The sequence below is a fragment of the Danio rerio genome, chromosome 6 (assembly GCF_049306965.1).
Source record: "Danio rerio strain Tuebingen ecotype United States chromosome 6, GRCz12tu, whole genome shotgun sequence".
Classification (NCBI taxonomy): Eukaryota; Metazoa; Chordata; class Actinopteri; order Cypriniformes; family Danionidae; genus Danio; species Danio rerio.
Genome location: NC_133181.1, coordinates 55,747,256 through 55,770,173, shown reverse-complemented (window position 1 = coordinate 55,770,173; position 22,918 = coordinate 55,747,256). Strand labels below are relative to the sequence as shown.

General features: G+C 34.4%; 1 protein-coding gene across 2 annotated transcripts in view; it reads right to left on the bottom strand.

The window, feature by feature from the left end:
* Positions 1-1,775: 1,775 nt before the first annotated feature.
* The window catches only part of uba7 (ubiquitin-like modifier activating enzyme 7), a 90,961-nt gene continuing 69,818 nt past the window's right edge, over positions 1,776-22,918 (bottom strand). The window contains exons 23-26 of one of the 2 annotated variants that reach the window (XR_012408256.1): positions 9,798-9,899; positions 8,439-8,530; positions 3,811-4,032; positions 1,776-3,252 (exon numbers count right to left, since the gene is read on the bottom strand). Coding sequence is in view for 1 of the 2 variants with exons in the window: in XM_005155876.6 (XP_005155933.2) it covers positions 3,900-4,032; positions 8,439-8,530; positions 9,798-9,899 (327 nt within the window). In the remaining variant the exon portion in view is untranslated. Of the gene's footprint in view, positions 4,033-8,438; positions 8,531-9,797; positions 9,900-22,918 lie in introns of both variants that reach the window. The other variant, XM_005155876.6, reaches the window with a different exon arrangement.

Here is a 22,918-nt window from a genome sequence, read left to right as displayed (position 1 = left end):
GTGTTGGAAAGTTCAAGCTTGGTGAGCTATCGCTTGACTGTGTGCGACTAATCGAGGATCAAAACATGACCTCTCTGGACAGAATATTAAAACATGGACCAATCATTTGCTTTTAAATCTCTAATTATTTTGTTTATTCACGCCCCTTTTCGCAGTGCCATACGACAGAATTTCGCAAGCTAAACTTTAGTGACCACAGCTTTACAATCACACAGTGTGAACTATTGAAGATGCCATCTGAGAGAATAGCCGACAGCCGTTCATGTGGGCTTAATCATAACTACATCCAATACAACGTTGTTGGTTTTTTTCAGAAATGTAAATTACATATTTGGCATACAACTGATTTCATATGCAGGCTACAGGAGGCTTTGCATTTCACAAATACATATGGGGTATGGCTGCACGATATTGGAAAAACTCTGATATTGCGATAATTTATTTGTCATACAGTTTCACAAGATTTTTACTTTTAGGGTAGTCTTACAGTATGGTACAGAGAGAGAAAGTTTTTTTTAGTCTTGTTTTTAGTCAATATAAAAAAAAAATAAAGTGTTAAATATTGTTTAGTTTATGTTTTTAACATCTGAAGAAATGTGAAAATTAAGAGTACTTTTTTTTTTTAAAACAAGCAAAATTATCTGAGAGTGGGAAAAAAAAATCTTGTTTTTGCTTCGAAATGTAGAAATTTGCACTCGCAACAGGACATAAAGTCAAGGTAGTGATTAAATACAATTCTGCAGCTCCTGGTCAACCATGATTCAGACTCAACATTGCAAATCTTTGTGATATGACTATTGCAGATGCTAACAATGTGATATTGATGCTAAAACTACATATATTGTGCAGCCCTATATGCAGCATCAGTGATACAGGTGCAAAATATGTCTTTTTCTTTCAGTATATTGGCACATTTAAGCAGCATTATTCCTTCATTTTCTTCTTGGCTTAGTCCCTTTATTAATCTGGGGTCGCCACAGCGGAATGAACCGTCTAAGCAGCATTAGTAAACCATAAACATAACGAAATGCCAAATTACATGCAGGTTGCAAGAATATTGAGACAACTTTTTATCAGTTGTCAAAGCAAGTGATTTTAAAAGTAGCAGAGCTCACTTTCTATAAGATGACAAACGTTTACTTGAGTTGACTGGTCAGTTTGGAAACCAGCAGGAACTTAATGTCAGAGATTCTTTTTTTGCACTCGTCATTGTCAATGTGTACGCATGGGTTTTTGCAAGCGTGATTGTTTTTGAATCAGACTGTCATGTCCCATTCAGACGGGGCTTCAGCGTCAACGCTCGACAGAGGGTGTGTCTGAAGTCGGGGCTGAAGCGATCATTATAGCATGGTTAATCAATGAAATTAGTCAGCAATAGGCCACTGTCTGAGCTGGTGTATTTGCATACAGCGATCTGATTGGCTGATGTCTCCGTCGGCGCTTAAAGTTGAGCAAGTTCCAACTTCTGCAGCGAGCAACGCCTCTGAAGCGGCGCCGATGGATCCACAAAGCAGTTCGGCAACGCCTGACGTCACCCATTCAAAGTGAATGGAAAGCGTTGACGCTGACGCCCCATGTGAATGGGGTGTTATGAGCTGATCTTAGAACAAATTAAGAAAGATTTCTGCACAATATTGTATAAATAAGCTTGTTAACAGCCCATAAGAGTTTATAAACTATTGCACCTTTTTTTTTTATGAATATGGCCTAAAAAAAGGATACATCACTTTTCGAGGCTCGTTGCTCTTGTAAATCAAATGCAATAGAAACGCCACCAGTGTTCAACAGTTCAATTTATTAAAGAATCAGAGAAAAAAGCAGTAATTAATCAATGACTTTTTTTCTGAACGCTGACAATCTTCATATTTAGCACTTTTAAGTATGACATCCTCTTCAAATTATTTTCATTTTTGTACATTGTGTGAATTATGACAATGAAATCTGCTAAATAAAGTAACATTTTAGGCTTGCAACCGGAATAGGAGAAGCCAGCTGTCAGGTCTGCTGTAATGTGATTAAGTCTGAACGCACACAAAGGTGATTCGATTAAGTCGAGCAGAAGCAGCTCTGGAATTGTTTTCATTCATGATGATAACAGTGAAGCGAAGGGTGGATGGTCAAGATGCATAACAAAAGTACGAAGGCGGGAATTAACAAACCACAGGGGACAAACACACAGGAGACATCAAGTGTTTAAAAGAAAAAACCTGAAAAGCTCCTTTAAAACATTGTAAGGATTACAATCGGAGAAACTTCACAAACTTTCAAGCTTTAAAAAATCATCTTGCTGTCTCTTTTTGAGCTATATAAGATTGATATTTTGGTTGATTTTGATTGATATGATAGAGACTCCTTCAAAAATCAAATTTACAATATGGTTTTGTTTGTTAATATTAGTTAACAAACTAACAATTCATTTGTAAATGGGATTTATTAATCTTACCATTTCACCCTGATCTCACGAGGAAACGCAAGTATTTTACGTTTTGTCAGTTTAGTGGCTAATTCGTAAATTTGTACAAGTTGAGTTGAACGAAAATGTACGATTTTAAAAAGGAGGCGTGGCACCCAACCCCGCCCCTAAACCCAACTGCCATTGGGTGATGAGCATTCATTCATTCAACTTTTCCAGCACGTTTTTACGCGGCGGATGCCCTTCCAGCCGCAACCCATCTAGGGGAAACATCCACACACACTCATACACTATGGACAATTTAGCGAGAGAATAGAGAATTGGGTATACCCAATTCACCTGTACCGCATGTCTTTGGACTGTGGGGGAAACCGGAGCACTCAGGGCAAACCCACGCGAACGCAGGGAGAACATGCAAACTCCACACAGAAACACCAACTGACCCAGCCGAGGCTCGAACCAGCGACCTTCTTGTTGTGAGGCGACACCACAACCTAATGCGCCACCACTTCGCCAGGTGATGAGCAAATCATACTAAATTGAACGATTAGATTGTACGAATTCATACGAATTAGCCACTAAATCAAAACGTCAAAAATGTCAAAAATAATATTTCAGTTAAATTTTAAGAACTTGCAGACAGAACATTTACAGACATTTGTTGTGGTGGCAAAATTTGCCTAGTGCATGATTAATTGTAACTCAGTTATGTTAATATTAACAAATGCAACTTTTGATTTGATAGTATATTAGTAAAAAACAAAAAAACTATATATATATATATATATATATATATATATATATATGTATATGCAGTTGAAGTCAGAATTATTAGCCCCCTTTGATTTTCTTTCTTTTTTTAGTATTTCCCAAATGATGTTTAACAGAGCAAGGACATTTTCACAGTAGGTCTGATAATATTTTTTCTTCTGGAGAAAGTCTTATTTGTTTTATTTCGACTAGAATAAAAGCAGTTTTTAATTTTTTAAAAACCATTTTAAGGACATAATTATTATCCCCCCCTTTTTTTGATAGTCTACAGAACTAACTATCATTATACAATAACTTGCCTAATTACCCTAACCTGCCTAGTTAACCTAATTAACCTAGTTAAGCCTTTAAATGTCTCTTTAAGCTGTATAGAAGTGTCTTAAAAAATATCTAGTCAAATATTATTTACTGTCATTTACTGACAAAGATAAAAATAAATCAGTTATTAGAGATGAGTTATTAAAACTATTATGTTTAGAAATGTGTTGAAAAAAATCTTCTCTCCATTAAACAGAAAGTGGGGAAAAAATAAACAGGGGGCCAAATAATTCTATCTTCAACTGTATGTTCTCCCCCTAAAGAAAAACCTCATTCAATTTTGCACATTTGCTTTTATTTTTAGCAACAATTTCTGCAGTGTACGAACTGACGGAGTAGTTAAGAGTGTGAGTAAATGTGATTTGTAAATGTAAATGTGATTTGGCAGTCTCCAGCTTCACCTGAGCAGGTATCTGATCGGCGGGACGGTCAGGCAGTCTTCATCCTCTTCAAACGAGGGAATGATCTCCAACATCTGCTGGTGATCCGCAACTTCATGCTTGGTTGCAAGGCGCACCAAATCACTAATGCTGCATAAATGATAAATGGAAAAAGGCAAATCATCAGCATGCGGCTTTACATAAGATAATGTTGCATAAGAATCCCTGCTGTGAACGAATGTACGAGCGTGTTTATTATTGTAAGGGTGTGGTATAGACTGTGAGTCATAATTAGAGAGAAACAGGAAGCTCATAGTTATGCTCAAGTGACTAGCTCAAGCACCACACTGTAAAACATATAGGAAATTTGCAGTTTTCTGTATTTTTGATTCATGTTTTTAAATTATTTTTCACATCTATTTTTGCTTTTGAATTGCATTATGGGAGCTTGATCTTTCTTCCAATAACTTTTAACCTTAAAAAAAAAAAGAGTCTTTTTGAACATGTTTAGTAGTTTAAAGTGATATATTGTCTGGGCTGGTGTTGGATATTAAGCAACAAACATCTTGTAATAAACTGGCAGCACATTTTATGTTATTTTACAGACGTATTGTTCTATGTGATATCTTATACAGTATATTATTATTTCAAACCACTAAAATGTCAATAAAAGTCACTTTGAGTTGAACTTTCTGCATCAAAAGTTGACAGAGCAGAGATAAATCTAACATAATGGAGACTCACAACCATAAATAAACAGAACTAATAAACACTTGTGAATCACAAAATACAGAAAGCGTTCATTAACAGATTTTTTTTTTTTTACACGAGTTTAGTGCATGTTGTGTGCATATTAAAGAAACAGCTGCTGTTTTTTTTAGATTTGTGAAAATAATAGAAACATTTAGCAGAAAAGCAGTGTTAATTATTTTAAGCAATACCTAAATAACCAATACACTCACAGCATACATTAATAACAATGTTTCTATTCTTAGCCTTTACTAGTACATTTTACAGATCAAAGTCATAGCTGTAAAATAAAAAAACAAATAAAACATTATTACGACGATTGTCAAGAGTTTAGATGCAAAAACCTCTAAATGCCATTTAATATTTTCTTCTAAGATTAGCATTTTTTTTTAACTAGTGTGTGTGTGTGTGTGTGTGTGTGTGTGAGTGTAGGCTGTCATTTTACTTTTATAGTGACGAATAAGTTCTTTTCGTTGCCTTTAAAGTGAAATAAGGAAACATTAAAAATTTTGTATATGTATATATATATATATATTATTTCTGTTTAACAGAGAGAAGGTTTTTCATCATATTTCTAAACATAATAGTTTTAATAACTCATCTCTTATAACTGATTTATTTTATCGTTGCCATGATGACAGTAAATAATATTTGACTAGATATTTTTTAAGACACTTCCATACAGCTTAAAGTGACATTTAAAAGCTTAACTAGGTTAATTAGGTTAACTAGGCAGGTTAGGGTAATTAGGCAAGTTATTGTATAACGATGGTTTGTTCTGTAGACTATTGAAAAAATATAGCTGAAAGGGGCTGATAATTTTGTCCTAAAATGTTTTTTAAAAATTAAAAACTGCTTTTATTCTAGCCGCAAAAAAAAAAAACACAAATAAGACTTTCTCCAGAAGACAAAATATTATCAGACATATAGACATATATATATGAAATGGAAATCAGAAATGGAAGTTTAAGTTCAGTTAATTGCATTGTGACAAAGTAAACATCAGCTATGTTTCCATCCAAAGATGCAAATTAAATCTATGGGCAAAAACTGGATTATTGCATAAAAGACGTGCGAATAAAGCAACGTTTGCATTCATAAAGTCAAAGCGAAAAAAAATCGTCACTTCCTGATTAATTGGCTCCAAATATCAATTGGAAAAGTGGAATTTGCTGCATGTCAAAGTCAAATTTATGCATATTAAATATATTTTCCCGACAACAAAATTGTGGCAAGTGAAAATGGCGAGTGGCTAGTAATGTTGGAAATCTACTAGCCACAGTGGCCGGTGATCAGAAAAGTTAATGTCAAGCCCTGAGTGCAAGATATGCACACATTAGTAACATATGCATTCAGATAAACAGCAGGAAGCAGCTAAACTTGACACGGGGTAATAAACATATTTAGTTTTGCCTCTTAATTTGTCCTCCGAGACTAATTTTGTCTGCGACAGGAAGAGCTTGAGAAAAGCTTGATATCCATCAACAGACTAATGTTAGATGCAGAGGGAGGGAGTGAAGGGTTAATGAAGGTGTGAGGTTTCAAATGACAGTTCTGCTGGAAGCCGGAGACCATGCTTTAGGAAAATCCCCATCATCCCAAAAATAAACATTAAGGGAGCAAAAAAAAAAAAGTCTCAAAACCTTCCAGTCTAGACTAATCTAATGACATGTAGCTCTCAGGCTGATAATATACTGGTAATCACACAATACACTAAATATTTTTATTTTTTGCTGCAGCAATGCCTTTGTTCCCTAAAAACGCTCTTTAACAAAAGTTCCCACTTTATAATAAATCATTTCATTGGTTCCTGTTAGTTCATGTGTTTAAGAACATGAATTAATAATGAACAATACTTTTGCAGAATTTATTAATCTTGTTAATTAACAGTTTCTGTATTTTGTGAATCACAAGCGTTTTCTGTTTATTTGCATTGTGTTTATTTGGTTGTGAATTGCATTATGGGATGTTGATCTCTGCTCTGTCAACTTTTGATGTTGAAAATTCAACTCTGCAGTTTAACAAAGTGACTTTTATTGACAGTTTAGTAGTTTGAAACAAAATAATGTATATGAAATAATATATAGAGAGAAGTATGTGTTTAAAATAAGAGAAAGTGTGCTGGTGGTTTATTACAAGATTGTTGTAGTGTAATATCCAACACCATCCCAGACAATATATCATTTTCAACTATTAAAAATGAGTGTAAAAAGGAGTGATGCACAGTGTATTTAAATGCTTGGTTGTGTTTATAAGATGTAAAGCAATGCATGCTCATGCTTCATTTGTAAAAAAAAAATAAGTAAATAAATAAATAAAAACACATTATTTTTTCATATTTCTTTCTTTGATTATATTCAGCTACACTGCTAACATGAAAATGGCTGCCATATTTTCTAGTTCCTCCAAAAGGCCTACCCTCAAGAGGCTCTGATTGGTCAGCTAACAATGTGCCTTACAAGCTTGTTAGCGATGTGTTAACAGAGACGCTGTTAGCAGCATTAGCTGCCTGAATCAGACAGAAAATGAAGAGCACATGCCTGAGCACACCTCATGCTCTCTAAAATAAAATCTGACAAGTGTCTTTCACATATATTCAGAATAAGCATGTGCAAGTAATATAAAATGTTCACATATCTTTTGTGAGTTTGTTATTTGAGATGTAGAACGCAGGGAAAACGTCTGCATAGAGAGACACGCATAGAAAGACAATGCATGCGCTGCTGAAGATTGTGGGTGTTTACAGCGGTTTAACTGATAAATATAAATTTGTAACTAAACTGTTAGCAATGCCAAACAGCATTTCCCGTTGTTTACATCTTCATTTACATGCTTGCTACAACATGCCATAACGCCAGAGCCATATTACCCTTCAGCCCAAGACCGGTTACTCACTGAATCTAAGCAGGGCTGAGCCTGGTCAGTACCTGGGTGGGAGACCACATGGGAACATTAGGTTGCTGTTGGCAGTACTGTTAGTGAGGCCAGCAGGGGGCGCTCAACCTGTAATGTGTGTAAGTCCTAATGCCCCAATAAAAGTGAAGAGGACACTATACTGTCAGTGGGCACTGTCTTTTGCATGAGACGTGAAACAGAGGTTCTGAATCCAGCACTGAACTGGGAGATATTCTGGAAGTTCTCCTTTGTCAAAGGCTAGCTCTATATTTATTATTATTCTCTGAAACATAATTAAAATTAAACGGTAAGCACTTCTCTCTTTGTGTTGTGTCCTTTGGAAGCACAAATACAGAAACAGAACAAGCTCTGTAGAAACAGCAGCATTTTGATGGCATTTTAGCTTTCTCAGCTGTAACATTACCGTGCATCTGGCCACGCCCCATTGCTGTGCATGGTGCATGAGCGTGGTGAATAAACATAACCTCAAGCGTTTATGATCTCATTAACCCAGATGTATTTTTTGTAGTCCCCAAACTTCTTCCGTTGTAGGTTTTGCTAAGCTAACTCTGTAAGCTTTCCAAGGTTAAAAAGGTTTGAAAGAGAGATCAAGGTCCCATAATGCAAATGACAAATACCTATATTATTAAGAAAGCTAATTAGTAGTTTATTAAGCTAGTAGTGTTTGTTAATACCATGAATTGCGACTTAAACTAAAGAGTTAGAAGCTTTTGTGGAAGACACTGTGAAGACTTCAAAACTATCTTCTTTTTTTTTTTTTTACTAACACACTACTATTAAATTACCACACTACTTTTATTGCAGAAGTTTTTATAAATGTTAAAGGTCTGACTATAATAAAGAAAAAACATGGAATTAACTCAAAAGCAGCTGAATGTCAGCATACACACCTCAGCTTCATGCGATCGCTATGATTGGAGAGATCACTGTACAACACAGCAGGTCCATAATACAAGCCGCTGATCTTCAGCTTATGCTTCTCCTAAAATGCAAAACACATATTCAATTGATTCAATCATATCCAGAATCACATTATAATGTATTGTGTATGATTTTTAGGAGATTATTCAAATATTATACCAAATACTGTGGAAAATGTCCTTGCTCCTTTAAACATTCATTCATTCATCTTCTTTTTGGCTTAGTCCTTTTATTAATCATGGAACGCCACAGCGGAATGAACCACCAACTTATCCAGCATATGTTTTACGCAGTGGATGCCTTTCGCAAGGCAAATCCTGTGCACTTACACATAGACTACGGACAATTTAGCCTACCCAATTCACCTATAGCTCATGTCTTTGGATTTGCAAATAATAGAATAGTAAATAATAGAACATGCAAACTCCACACAGAAATGCCAACTGACCCAGCCGAAGCCCGAACCAGCGACCTTCTTGCTGTGAGGCAAGAGCGCTACCAACTGTGCCACCATGCTGCCCCAAATAAGCATGTTATATTGATTAACAAAGTAATGTGACAAGATATAACACTGTAAAACCCAACAGTCAGCTTTGAGTTGAGTGTAGTTAACTAAAAATGTACTGAAAGTTAATTCTACTCATTTGAAAAGAGTTCTGAACTCAGTGTTGAAAGTGATGAGTTGATTAATCACCTCATTACTTTAACTTTAATAGAGTAAATCCACAGTACACATATAGATTGTTATTTTTAACTCAAATGGTTTGAGTTACTTTAACTTTTTGGGTTTTACAGTGAAGTAATAATGCTAAAAATTCGAGAGAGGATGCAGACCTGGAGCAGTGCAATCTGAGCTGCATCCAATGCTTTTTAATGGGCTCACCTAACCCCACCCCTAACCCTACCCCTCAAAGTGATGTCACTCGCTCCATTTGAGGGCATTGTGTCTGACATTGCATCGCTGAGTGATGCAATCTCAGCTTGCATCAAAAAGGCTGCATCCAGATACTACTGGAAAATTCAGCTTTTCTATAAAAACTATTAACTCAATTTAAACTGTTATTCTAATAACTGTTATCCTAATATTTCAAGCTGAACAGTGAATTTATTACAGTATTTATACTACTACTGCTACTACTGATAATAAGTTTAAATCAGTTTTATTTTGATCAAACAATGCAGTTTTGTTTGAACACACAATATTTATACTAATATATATATAATTTATAATGATAATAATATTCTAATCCCCCCATTCTTGATGGTGTGAGTGTGAATGGTGTCTGATGTCTGTAAGTGTCTGCTGTTGACAGTGTGTGTGCTCTAACCTCGATGTGTTTCAGCAGTTCCTCCAAGGTCATTTCCTCCTGACCCTCACGACAGCCCTGCACCGGGAAATCGTCCCAGAGAGAGTAACGCTGACCCGCGACCTGTCGACAGACACGACACACCGGCTCTGAAACACACACTTGACAGACAGTCACACTCTCTATAGTCTAACTAACTGCTTCTCCTGTGTGTCTCCTCATTAGGTTGACTGAGGCTACATGTGGCTGATACTGATCTTGTTGACTCTGCTGGAACATCTGCAGATTGGGTTTTACTCCAGATCAGAGGTCACTTAGGACCGGCAGAAGAAAATGGGTGGAATAAATACATGCATTATAATGTTTGAACTGATTTTGGATGCTTGTAATTCTGATCTAAAAATAAAATGAAAAGTATAACACCAGAGGAATGTAGATAGATAAATGGATGGAACAAACAATGGATGAAACTAATTATTGATGGAATGAACGATAGATGAAACAAACATATCATGGATGGATGAATGGCATGAATGAACGAAGGAAAGAATGAACTAACTAATGATGGATGGATGGATGCAACGGATGATGGATGGAACAAATGAACGAATGAATGAAGGATGAATTGAACGAATGAACGAACAATGTATGTATGGATGGATGGAACGAACAAATTAACAAACGAATGAACAAACTGGATGGATGGAACGACTGAATGAACTAATGTAAGATGGATGGGTGGATGGAACAAATGGACAAAGGATGGATTGATAGATGAAACGAACGATGGAATGAACGATGGATCAAATGAACAAATGAACAATGGATGGAACGAACGAACGAACGAACAATGGATGGATCAATAAAACAAATGCATGACAAAAACGAACGGACGAATGAAGGATGGATGGATGGATGGATGAAACAACTGCACCAACTAATGAAAGATGGATGGATTGATGAAACGAATGAGCGAACAAAGGATGGATGTAACGAATGAACGAGGGATGGATGGATTGATGGATGAAATGAACGAACGAATGATGGATGGAATGAACAAACAACGATGGATGAAACAAATGAATGAACAAACAAACAGACAAACAAATGAACGATGGATGGAGCGAACGGATCAACGACGGATGGATGGAACGACCGAACTAACTAATGAAAGATGGATGGATTGATGGAACGAACGAACAAACGAACGATGGATGGAACGTACGAACAAATGAATGAACGAACAAATGAGCAATGGACAGAATGAACTAACGATGGATGAATGGACAGGTGGATGAATGGATGGATGGATGGATGGATGGAATGAACGAGCAAACGAACAATGGATGGATGAAATGAACGAAGGATGGAACAAACAAACAAACGAATGAATGAACGAACGATGGAACAAACTAACGAACGAAAGATGGATGATAAATGAAACGAATGATGGATGGAACAAACGAACGAACAAACAAATGAAACAAACGATGGATGAATGGATGGATGGAACGAATGAACGAATGATGGATGGATGGATGGATGGAACCAATGAACAAACAATTGAAGATATATTAATAGATCAATAGATAGGTCGATATAATGATAGACAGACGAACGGACAGACAGACAGACAGAAGACAGACAGACAGACAGACGATAGACCGACAGACAGACAGACAGACAGACAGACAGACCCTAGCTATTCAATTTTTAAAAGTAAACTCAAAAGTGATTCTTCTTCATCAGTGCAAGTTTTTGCCTGAAGTGTAAAGCATAGTAAAGTAGTGAAAATATGACACCTGCCATAGAGGAAGTGCAGCGCTGTTTAATAAAACAGATCCATGTCTTGACTTGATCTCGCTGACAGCACTTTAAACACACTGCATGTACAAGTATGCATAAACGCTCACCTAAAAATACACAGCTCTCATGTCAGCAAATACAGCACTAAATATAGCACCCAAAGCCAGACCTCAGATTCCTCAAGCACCAAATCATCTGTGCTTTTACTGTGTATAGCTAATATTCTTACTGTACGGCACCATGCTGCATTTGTTTCTAATTTAATTATGTCTCAAAAAAACACAGGGTGTGTATTTTACCCATATCAGAAGTATGAAATCAGGTCACATCCAGTCCTGATTTTAAAATTGTTATTTTCTTAAGCAACTTTAATGGTAACCATACAGTAAAAGTATTCATGTACAAACATCACAGTCATCAGCAGTGCATGTGCTGGTGAGGGAAAGTCCTGTGAAAGTGAAGTTTGGGTGGAGGAGATCCCGGGTCTTCAGTGAAAGCACTGTAATGTGGTGTGTGTCGCTGCAGCATGACAAATTGATTGGTTTTCAAATTACTGTGGTTGAAAACATATGCTAGCTTAACTATTTACAGGACTGTGCTGGAAACCTGACCCCTATCACTTCTGGACAGCAATGTCTTTCCCTGGGTGTACATTTCTAAAGACTCAGCACGTTAATTATATCATTTTATCCATTGTTACAAACATTTTTTTTAAAAACTTGCTTAGACAACTTATGATTAGACTATTTTTTAAAAAAAAGTTTGGACCAATTGTTTTTTTTTTTTTTTTAGGAATAATTTAGAATAATGAATCATCTCTTTTTAAATTTTTATTTACGAATTTTGAAAAATAATTAATTGTAATTTTATATTATGCAGCTCAACTATTTTCAACACAGGTTGGGCAGCAAATTATGTTATCAGAGTAATTCTGAAGGATCATCGAAGACTGGAGTCATGAGGATGAAAATTAAGCTTTTATCAGAGAAATAAAATACATTTAAAATATCAATTGAAATACATATTTTTTCCCCCAAACTGTAATATTTATTGTTTTTTTACTGTAATTTTTATCCTATAATTAGCAGCTTTCTTTATTTTTAACTAATTAATTACATTTTAAAAATTCCAAAAATTTGTAAGCAACTTACTCTTAAATCAATCCCTCAAACAGATTTGAAATCTTTACCAAGCAGCCGTTTTTTTTCAAAACAGGCTCATTCTGAAAACGTAGCCCTATATACATTTCTGGAGATTGCGAATTATGTAGACAGAAGTACGTATGGCGGCATTTTGTCTTTAAAACAAACGCTACGGGCGGTATGACGTCACTCCTTTCTTGCTTACCAGCTCACCGCTTATCTCTGTACAGACAACTTTCCTGCCACTGCCACCCCTATATAAACTCTGGCCACCCCTGTGGCCACCCCAATATGATTTTTCTGTTGATATTATTCATTTAAATGTACTTATGTAAATTCACAATATTTCAATAAATAAATAAAATGCAGCCTAATTATTTAGCCTAATGCTAAATTATTGTGGATTGATTGTCACCACCAATGTTGCTGCTTTACTGCTCCACCCCCTTTAAGCATGCACTAATAGATGTTTGACCATTATTCTGGTTGCATCCCGGGGATGAACTGCTGATGTTCACAGCAGATAAACTGACTTTACCACAACAGTTTTAACATAATTTTTTAGTATTGTTTGACAACGAGAGACGAAACACGACTTTGGGTTCGTGAGATTGTACACTTTTAATAAAGATTTTTTTTTTATAAAAAATTGTGTTTTATCTGATTAAAACCACAAACTCAAAAAATAAATAAATGCATTTTCGAATCAGAATCTATTTTATTTAGCACCTTTCTGCTGGTTTACTTACAAGGGCCAAAACCTCAATGGTTTTGTGGATGTATTTTTCAAAAAAAGATACATTAATAGAAGAAGCTATTAATAATAATGTGTCTCAAAAAGAAATGTGCATTAATTATATTATTATGTTCTGTATAGTTGGTCTGTGTATATTGTAATGCCCTTTGTTCAGTTTGTTCATTTGTCTGTGTTTTTAAACTAAATATAGATTTTTATTTGATTTGCACATGTACTGTACTTGCTGAATAATTTCAAGGAATGAATTGCATTATTTGAAGTAATTAACTTAATCAGTTAAAACCACATTATTTCATTAACCAGAAACAAAAGTATAATTGGTGCTTTTGAAAACACTATCGGTTGGCTTTAGGGAAGGAGGAAAGTGGGTCAGTCGATCGGTCAGTCCATCAACAGCAGCTTTTAGTGGATTTACGCGAGAACAGCAGGCATGAATGGCACTCGCAAGAGAAATCTGAGATTTCAAAAAGTGTACACATAGCGACCTCTGGTGGATTCGAGAACAAAAACTGCAAAAAAAAGGATGTATTTGGTGCTCTTCAGAATTGTAATTGAGCTGATTAAGTTGATGGGGGGGGGGGGGGGGCAACTTAACTGTTTTATGTTCAATACCCTTACATTTCTACAAATTAATAACCTAATTGCTTCATGTTGTTTCCAAAATACAGTAAATCGATTAAGTTGCCTTAACAAATTCAAGAAGATTAATCATAAAATAATTAAGCTGTCCCCACAAAACTCCTAAAAACCTCTTTTGAGCTACTGTAGCTTTATCTATTAATTAAAAGAAAACCAGAAGAAAATGGATGAATTTCACTTTTCATACCATCATCACTTGTTTGCTCACTGGGACTTATAAGGCGTAGATTTAAGTGAACTATAGACACACTCTGGGCAGTGCTGATGAAATCATTTGTACTTTTGCAATGCAGCACTGTATATCTTTCACAGAGCTTTCACTGTTTCTGCTGCTAAAGTCTACCGAGGACGAAACTATGAAGTCCTGAGCCAAACATGTGAGCTCATTGCTTCTCAAAACGCAGAGACCTGCCAACATTCTCATCTGTTCTTCATAAACCCCATCACAGGCCGCATTGTAAACGCAGCGTTTTCTCCACTCGACATGTGTCTCTGCAGAAACAAACGTTTGAGGGAATGCACAACTGTTCAGCAGCATGTAGCATAAATGCATTTACAATTTCATCTACAACCTTAAATCTGAAAAAGTCGGGACAGTATGGAAAACGCAAAGGTAACTTGCACTCTTTTCCAGGCACGCCCATACATATTTCAGCAAGACAATGCAAAACCACATTCTGCACACATTATAATGTCTTGGCTGTCTCCAATAGAGAATGTGTGGTGCATTTTGAAGCACAAAATGTGACAAGAAAGATCCCGTACTGTTGCCCACCTTAAGAGTTGTCTGCAGGAAGAACGGGACAAAATTACATCTGAAACACTTCATCACTTGGTGTCTTCTACGTTGACCGGAAAGTGTAAAACAACATTACAAAGTGCGAAACGTTCTTTCGAAGCTTAAGATTTACATTTTGAAAAAACATTTTTACCTATCATAAGACACAATTATACAGGAAAAACTATTTTACCAAGGACGAAAGAAATTTACATTTTAGAAAAAATCATCAATACGCAAAACACTTTTACCAGTCCCGAAACAAATTTACAATGACAGATTCTTTACTGAACTGGAACGTACCACACACCGGAAGTGACGTAGAATATACCACACAATGGAAAATCTCAGCTTATTTGTGACTGTAGACACAGGATAACACGGGGCTGTGAGGCACAAGTTAACACAAGTCCAAAAGCACAGGTTAACATGAGTCTACAATTATAAAAATCATGATAAAACATTGTTTTGTCATTTAGAGCTATTCTGAGAAAATATCAGCGTGAGAGTAGAAACATGTTACCGCAAGTACATGGAAAGAAGACAACACAAGTCCACAGCCAAAGCTGTTGACTGATAAAAATATCAAAACCGACTTCAATGTGTTGTCCTGAGGTGCGTTTCCCAAAACCATCGTTAGCCAACTAAGGTCACAAGTTATGTCGTTACAAGCATAGTTTTTTGAATTGCTGTTTCTCAAATCCGTCGCTCCAACAAACATTCGCAAACTGCGTCACAAACTTAAGCACTCGCAACCACACCTCTGGAGCTGTTGTTAGAAACAGATTCTGGCTGTGCTCTATTCCCAGTTACCCCCCTTTATGCCCTATTCATTTAGAACATTCTATCATTTAAAGTTAGAATTACTAAATATAAAAAAGCAATAAGATCATCTCCATTAAGTGTAATTTGCTTTCAAAGTATTTTTACAGTTCAGTTTCAGCGATCTTCATGTTTACAATTGTGCTCCCTCAGCAGTGTACTTTGAAAACATTGATGTCATTTTAAACACAGCCTCAAGCGAAACCTTTAGGTGACCTATTAGTTTAAAGCGGAATTTATGGTACGTCTCTAAAGCTTGTGAAAAAAAACAAACAAACATATGTAAATTATTTTCATTTATAGTAGGTTATTTATTATTTGTACTGTAAATGACATGAGCCTGCTGGCTAGAACTTTCTGCTGTGGTTTACAAGTGTCAAATTGTAAAAGTAGACTTTTCTAAAAAAGAAAAAAGAAATAAACAATATCCTACTTAATAATAATAATAATAATAATAATAATAATAATAATAATAATAATAATAATCATCATCATCATCATCATCATCCTAAATATTATTAATTTCATTATTAAATTATATTTTTTTATTTCTAGTACATAATAATAAAAATAATAATAATTATCATCATCATCATCATCATCCTAAATATTATTAATTTCATTATTAAATTATGTTTTTTATTTCTAGTACATAATAATAAAAATAATAATAATTATCATCATCATCCTCATCATTTAGTATTATTAATATTATTATTAAATTAGGATTTTTTTGATTTCCCAATATATAATAAAAAATTCATTTTATAATAAATAGCCTCATTATTTGTTTATTCATATGATTTATATATGATATTAGAATACGTATAAGCTTTTGTAAGTGATTTGTTTTAGAATAGGATATGTCATATTCTCAGGAATATTTGTAGAGGAAACACAGGAAACACAACACAAATTTACTGTGCTCACCACCAACAACAACAACACTTTTCACCGCGCTACTTTCGGTGTGTGGTACATTCCCTGTCCGTAAAGAATCTGTTTCGGGACTGGTAAAAGTGTTTTGCGTCTTGTTAATTTTTTTTTTTAAATGTAAAATCGTTTTTCCTGAGTAATTGTGTCTTATGATGAGGTAAAAATGTTTTTTTTTTTTATTTGTCTCGAGGTTTGTAAAAGTGTTTCACACTTTGTAATGATTTTGTGCACTTCCCGGCCTCAGTGCCAAAACGTCTTTTAAGTGTTGTGAAAAGAAATCACAACATTACAAAGTGATAAAGGCTTTACTACTCCAAATGTTTTTGAAATGTGTTGCAAGAGCCAAAATAGGAATGCGTGTTTACATTATAAATAATGTTTGTTGTATTGTCTGCAATAAAATACAAGTCAAAGTAAGTTTTGAAATCACCACTTTCTTTGATTATTTGCATTTTCCCAACCTTTTCTGATTTTGGGTTGCATGAAAAAAGCAAACATGGGTGACTCCTGTATATGCACAATGCTAGCACTTGTATCTAGTGATAGACAAACTACAGTGAGCTCTATGTGGCCTGTGACACAATAGTTGATTCTCAAAGACAGGAAACCTGACGCAAACGGGTGCAGCATGATAAGTCGGCCCTTCCTGTGGAGTAAAAATGGAATCAGCTCACGTCCACCATAAGGCTCGGGCAGAAAGAATCATCGCCAAAAGTATAACAATGGACTTATTCTCATAACTTATACAGCTGCAACTGTTTTTGGAGTTTTTCAGTCCCTAGACACTCTGGAGGTTTTCAATGCAGTTAGTGCATAAAATGGGCTATTGTTGTGGAACTAAGCCTTCTTTAACACTCATAAAAATAAAGCTAGTTTCTGCAGTGAATGCAATAGAAGATAGAAGATGTTTTGGTTGCTTTTAGAAAGAAACGCAGTGATGCAAAAAATTTGTGCTGATTTTGATAAGTGATAACTCTTTAACTTGTTTAACACTGTTAAAAATATATCATTTCATTTGCGGTAAATGCCTTGTAATTGTGTGAAAATGGTCACACTTTTTGATTCATTTATTAACCATTACCAAACCATTAACTAAGACTTTTAGCTCAATAAATTACTAATTAGCTGCTTATTGAGTTATGGTTAGGTTAGGCTGAAGACTAGGTTAGGCTATGGTTAGGGTTAGGGAGAGATTAGGGTTTGGTTATGGTTAGGTTATGGTTAGAGTTAAGGTATGGTTATGATTAAGGTTAGGGTTAGAGTTAAGCTATAGTTAGATTGTAAGGTTATGTTATGGTTAAAGTTAGGTTATGGTTAAGTTGTGGTTATGATTATGGTTTTGGTTAGGGTTATGGTTAGAGTTAAGTTAGGGTTAGGGTTAGGTTACGATATGGTTAGTGTTATATTAGGGATGTAATGTGCTGTCATGAACAGTTAATATCTTAATAATGTGCAGGTAATAAGATGGTAAAGTAGTAAATGGTATGAATTGTTACTTAAAAGAGTGGTCTTTGGTGTATTTTTTAGGGCTTGGCTGTGTTTATAAGATGCAAAGCACATGCTTCATTTGTAAAAAATCATGCTATTTTTTTATTTATCTTTGATTATATACTGATACTCCGCTAACATGAAAACACCCTAGTTTCTCTGAAAGGCCTGCACTGAAGAGGCTCTGATTGGTCAGCTAACATAATGTGCTGTGATTCACGGATCGGCTCCCATCACTCCTCTACAAGCATGCGCTTTTGTCCTGTGTAAACAGTACAGTCAGAGGCTCAGAGCAGCTATTGGTAGCGTTAGCTGCCTGAATCTGACAAAAATGAAGAGCACACAGCTCACACCTCATGCTCTCTAAAATAAAACTTTACAAGTGTCTTTTACATATATTGGGAATAAGCATATGCAAGTAATATAAAATGTTTGCATATCTTTTGCAAATTTTTTATTTGAGATGTAGAGTGTACGGAAAGCAGCTGCATAGAGAAACACACATAGAGAGACACTCCATGTGCTGCTGAAGATTGTGGGTGTTTACAGCGGTTTGACTAATAAATGTGAATTTGTAGATAAATTGTTAGGAGTGCCAAACAGCATTTCTCGTTGTTTACATGCTTGTATACATCCTCGCTACAACATATCGCTAACGCTAGAAACTGTGAATGCAGTTGATCAACTTTAACAAGTAAAAATACTTACAGGTTGTGGCTCACAATCCACAGCTTCGTCTGTTGGAGGAGTTTTTAGCCGAATCCAGCACTAAACTGGGAGAGATTCTGAAAGCTCTCCTTTGCCAAATGCTAGCACTCTATCTTTTTTTTTATTATTCTCTGGAACATAATTAAATTTAAACTGTAAGCACTTTTGTCTTTGTGTCGTGTCCTTTGGAAGCCCAAAAACAAGAACAGAAAAATTTATTTGGAAATAGCAGCGTTTGGGTGGCATTTTAGCTTTCTCTGCTATAACCTTACAGCGCCAGCAAGTCTTTGTGATCTCACTAGTCCGGATGTATTTTTTTTTGTAGTCCTCAAACTCTATTTGCTGTAGGCTTTGCTAAGCTAACTCTGTAAAAGCCAATGTCTCCCTTTGCATTGAACTTTGAGTATCTTACATTCAGAGATGTTGTTTATGTTCACACAGCTACATTACACATCAACTAAAGTTTAAAATATGACATCGTAGCGATTGTTGAAAGCCGATTATAGGGCGATAAGTTGAAATCTTGATATGAGTTTTTCTGAATCTGATTACAAAACCAATACGTAAATGAATAATGTGATACTTATTTTAACACCTTATCTGCAGAAACCAAATCAATTACAAGTAAAAATGTACATCTTTCTTTTGCCTAATTTTTTTTTCAAACAAACTTTCAGAAGTGGTTCAACTAAAAATGTTTTAAAAAAACAAACAAAAAAATCTTCTTATAACATTAAAAAAATATACATTAATAGCTAATACTGTTGTGGTCACAGATATATCTTGTCTAACAATAATCAAAACAAAGCTTTTTTTGTTATAACTAATCTTTAAATGGAAAAGTTCCCACCACCTTGCGTCTTTACTTTCAGTGACCAGTACTTTAAAACCAAAAATTCCAGTAATAAGTTTAAAGACTAAACTCCATCGTAATAGTCTAGTGGAGCAAAGATTTAGGGGCTGTTCATTTTTATGAGTAAAGATAAGTCATCTTTCCGAGCATGCAAATGGAAATGCTGTGGGATGTTTAGTGGAAATTACAATTTGTCTTATGATTCATTTTTTAAATTCCAAACTTGAACGTGGCGAATCACTCACAATAGTCCAGTATTTGTCAAAAAAGGCGTAACAGAGGAAACACAAGGCCCCGAGCAAACAGATGAACAATCCATTTCCTCTGGTGCAGTTTAACTGTGTTGCTACAGTATAAAAACCATCAGCTGATTTGCCCATGCACTGTCTTTAACGTCATACCGAGGGGATTTGAGCGATGAAATGAGTCCTCTGACGCAACTGGTGTCTCCTAAAGTCAATATGTGGCCCGAGGGGAAAAATATGGCAGCCAGCTGATCCACAGAGTATAGAAAAAAACACATTACTCGGCACTAGATTGCGATTTTGCTGGGATCATTTGAGTTTTTTCTTGAGTAAAAGATAAAAAAAATTAAGAATGGTCTATGTTTTTGCCTGTAAATAATAATATTAATAATAATAATAATAATAATAATAATAATAAGAGAAAATCTATGTGTGGAAAATTTCAGGAGCATTTTATGAACTAAAAAAATGTATATTTTTGTCTCTACATAATATTACTTTTAATAATAATAATAATAATAATAATAATAATAATAATAACAATAAATAAATAAATCAATGAATAAATAATTAAATAAATACATAAAACAAAAAATAATAATACAAATATATTATAATAATAAATAATAACAAATAATAATAATAATAATAGCAATAATAATAATAATAATAATAATAAATTGTAACAAATAATAAAAATTTATAATAGTAATAATAATTATAATAATAATAATTAGAGAAAATCTATAAAAGGAAAATTGCAGGAGCATTTTAAGAACTAAATGTTTTTGCCTGTAAATAATAATAATAATAATAATAATAATAATAATAATAATAATAATAATAATAATAATATTATTATTATTATTATTATAACGCAATTATAAATAAATAAATAAATAAATAAATAAATAAATAAGAGAAAATCTATAAATGGAAAATTTCTATTCATTCAGTACAGTTCAGAATTTAGGATCAGGATAGGAACACTTTAATTCAGGATGAAGACATTAAATTAAATGCTTAAAAATTATATCAATAGAAATTTAAATTCTAATTCAGAAAAAATAAAGCCACTGACTATAAGTATTGTAAAATGCTGTTCTTTTCACCTTTCTATTTATTTATCAAAATAAAGATTTATAATAAGCACAAATGTTTCTTTAAGCAGCAAAGCAGAATATTAGAATTATTTCAGAAAGATCATTTGGCACTGAAGCTTGAAGTAATAATGCTGAAAACTTGGCATAAATGACATTAAAATATATTAAAATAGAAACCCTACTTTAAATTTTAAATATATTTTACAACAAATAAATGCAGCCCTAGTGTTTCTGAAATCCCATAAAAATGTTAAAACCTCAAAATTACAATGACAGTACTTCATGTTATCTTGCACCCACATTTATAATACATTTCAATGCGTAAAACAGGGTAAAAGCTTAACTTGATGCATTGCCCTGTGTTTAAGGATGACGTTCTTTCAGCTGTTTGCTTCAAGTCTCTTTTATAAACAAACGAAAGACTGATTGCTTTACTCTGCTGAATGAGCTTCAGAAAAAGTGGGCAGTTGAAAGTGTGTCTGTCGTTAGGAAATGATTATTGATCAGTTTTACAGGAGCCCCCTGGGGAGAACAACTGAGGGACAGATGGGCCTCAAGCAAAACTACTCTAAAGGATCCTTCTTTGATTTTTGACCACAAAAAGAAACAAGATGTCAGAGTGATGCATTTAAAACACACAATGAGCGCCCCAAAAAAAGTCACAATTAAAAATCTATGAGTGTTAGTGCATTTGATGATCAAAATCCAAGCAATCATGTGCATGTTCAAGAACGATGCACAATTCAGAAGCAACATACTGACATATACCAATCAAAAGACCAAAAACACCAATTGATTAAGCAAAAGTAAGGGAGAAAGTCAAATTAGCTAATGCTAATACAGCATTTAGACATTTTAGGGGTTGACAGGGACTATTTTTAGCCCAAAATACACAGGCCAAAATCAAAATATGTTTATCAAGCATCAAAAGAGCGATGATTTCATTTGAATAGTTTATTATTCATTTACTTATGCAGCCTGAATGATCTTAAAAACCACCAACTGTTTTTAAATTATTAGTTTGCAAATGTAATTTAGTAATGAACAATGAATCATAAACAATGTATGAAAACACAGTCAAGCACATTACATGTGCACATTAGTCAAGAGTGTAGCGTTTGTAGCTGTATTTATAAACTGCTCACTAACATCTATTGACGTAGAGTTAATGCTTAACAAATAATGAAATAAATATATTCTAAAGCTTTAATAAATGATTTATAATGTGCAATTATAAAGCATTACCCATATTTCTCCATTCTGCAATAAGTTTGTCCTATTTACTTTTACTTGTATCTTAATCGGGGAAAAAAAGACTTTGATAATGACTATTTACTATTTTCTATGGAAGACAGACACTGAAATACATTGAAAGAATATATGAAACATAAAAAATATGATTAGGTTTATTTGGAATAAGAATCATTTCATAGCATTTTTAAATATTTCATTTGATGATCACTGTGCAGTGCCAAAATACACTTAGGGCTCTATTTTGACGATCCATGCATAAAGTGCTAAGTGCAGGGCACAAACGCATTCAGGGCGTGTCAGAATCCACTTTTGCTAATATAATAAAAATCTGCTTTGCGCCGTGGCGCATGGTCTAATAGGGTTGAGCTTATTCTCCTAATGTGTGTAGGTATGTTTTGAAAAAAAACCAATCAGAGTCTCATCTCCCATTCCCCTTAAGAGTCAGTTGCGTCGCACCATAGCACATTTGCTATTTACATAACAGACTTTGTAAGTGGAAAAACTTTTCACTAGCAAGAAAACAGTTAAACAGAGCATCTACAGCGCGAGAATGAGAGATAAATTATTAACTTTCACTTTCGCTTTTGTGGATAGGAAAACCTTGTACGCAC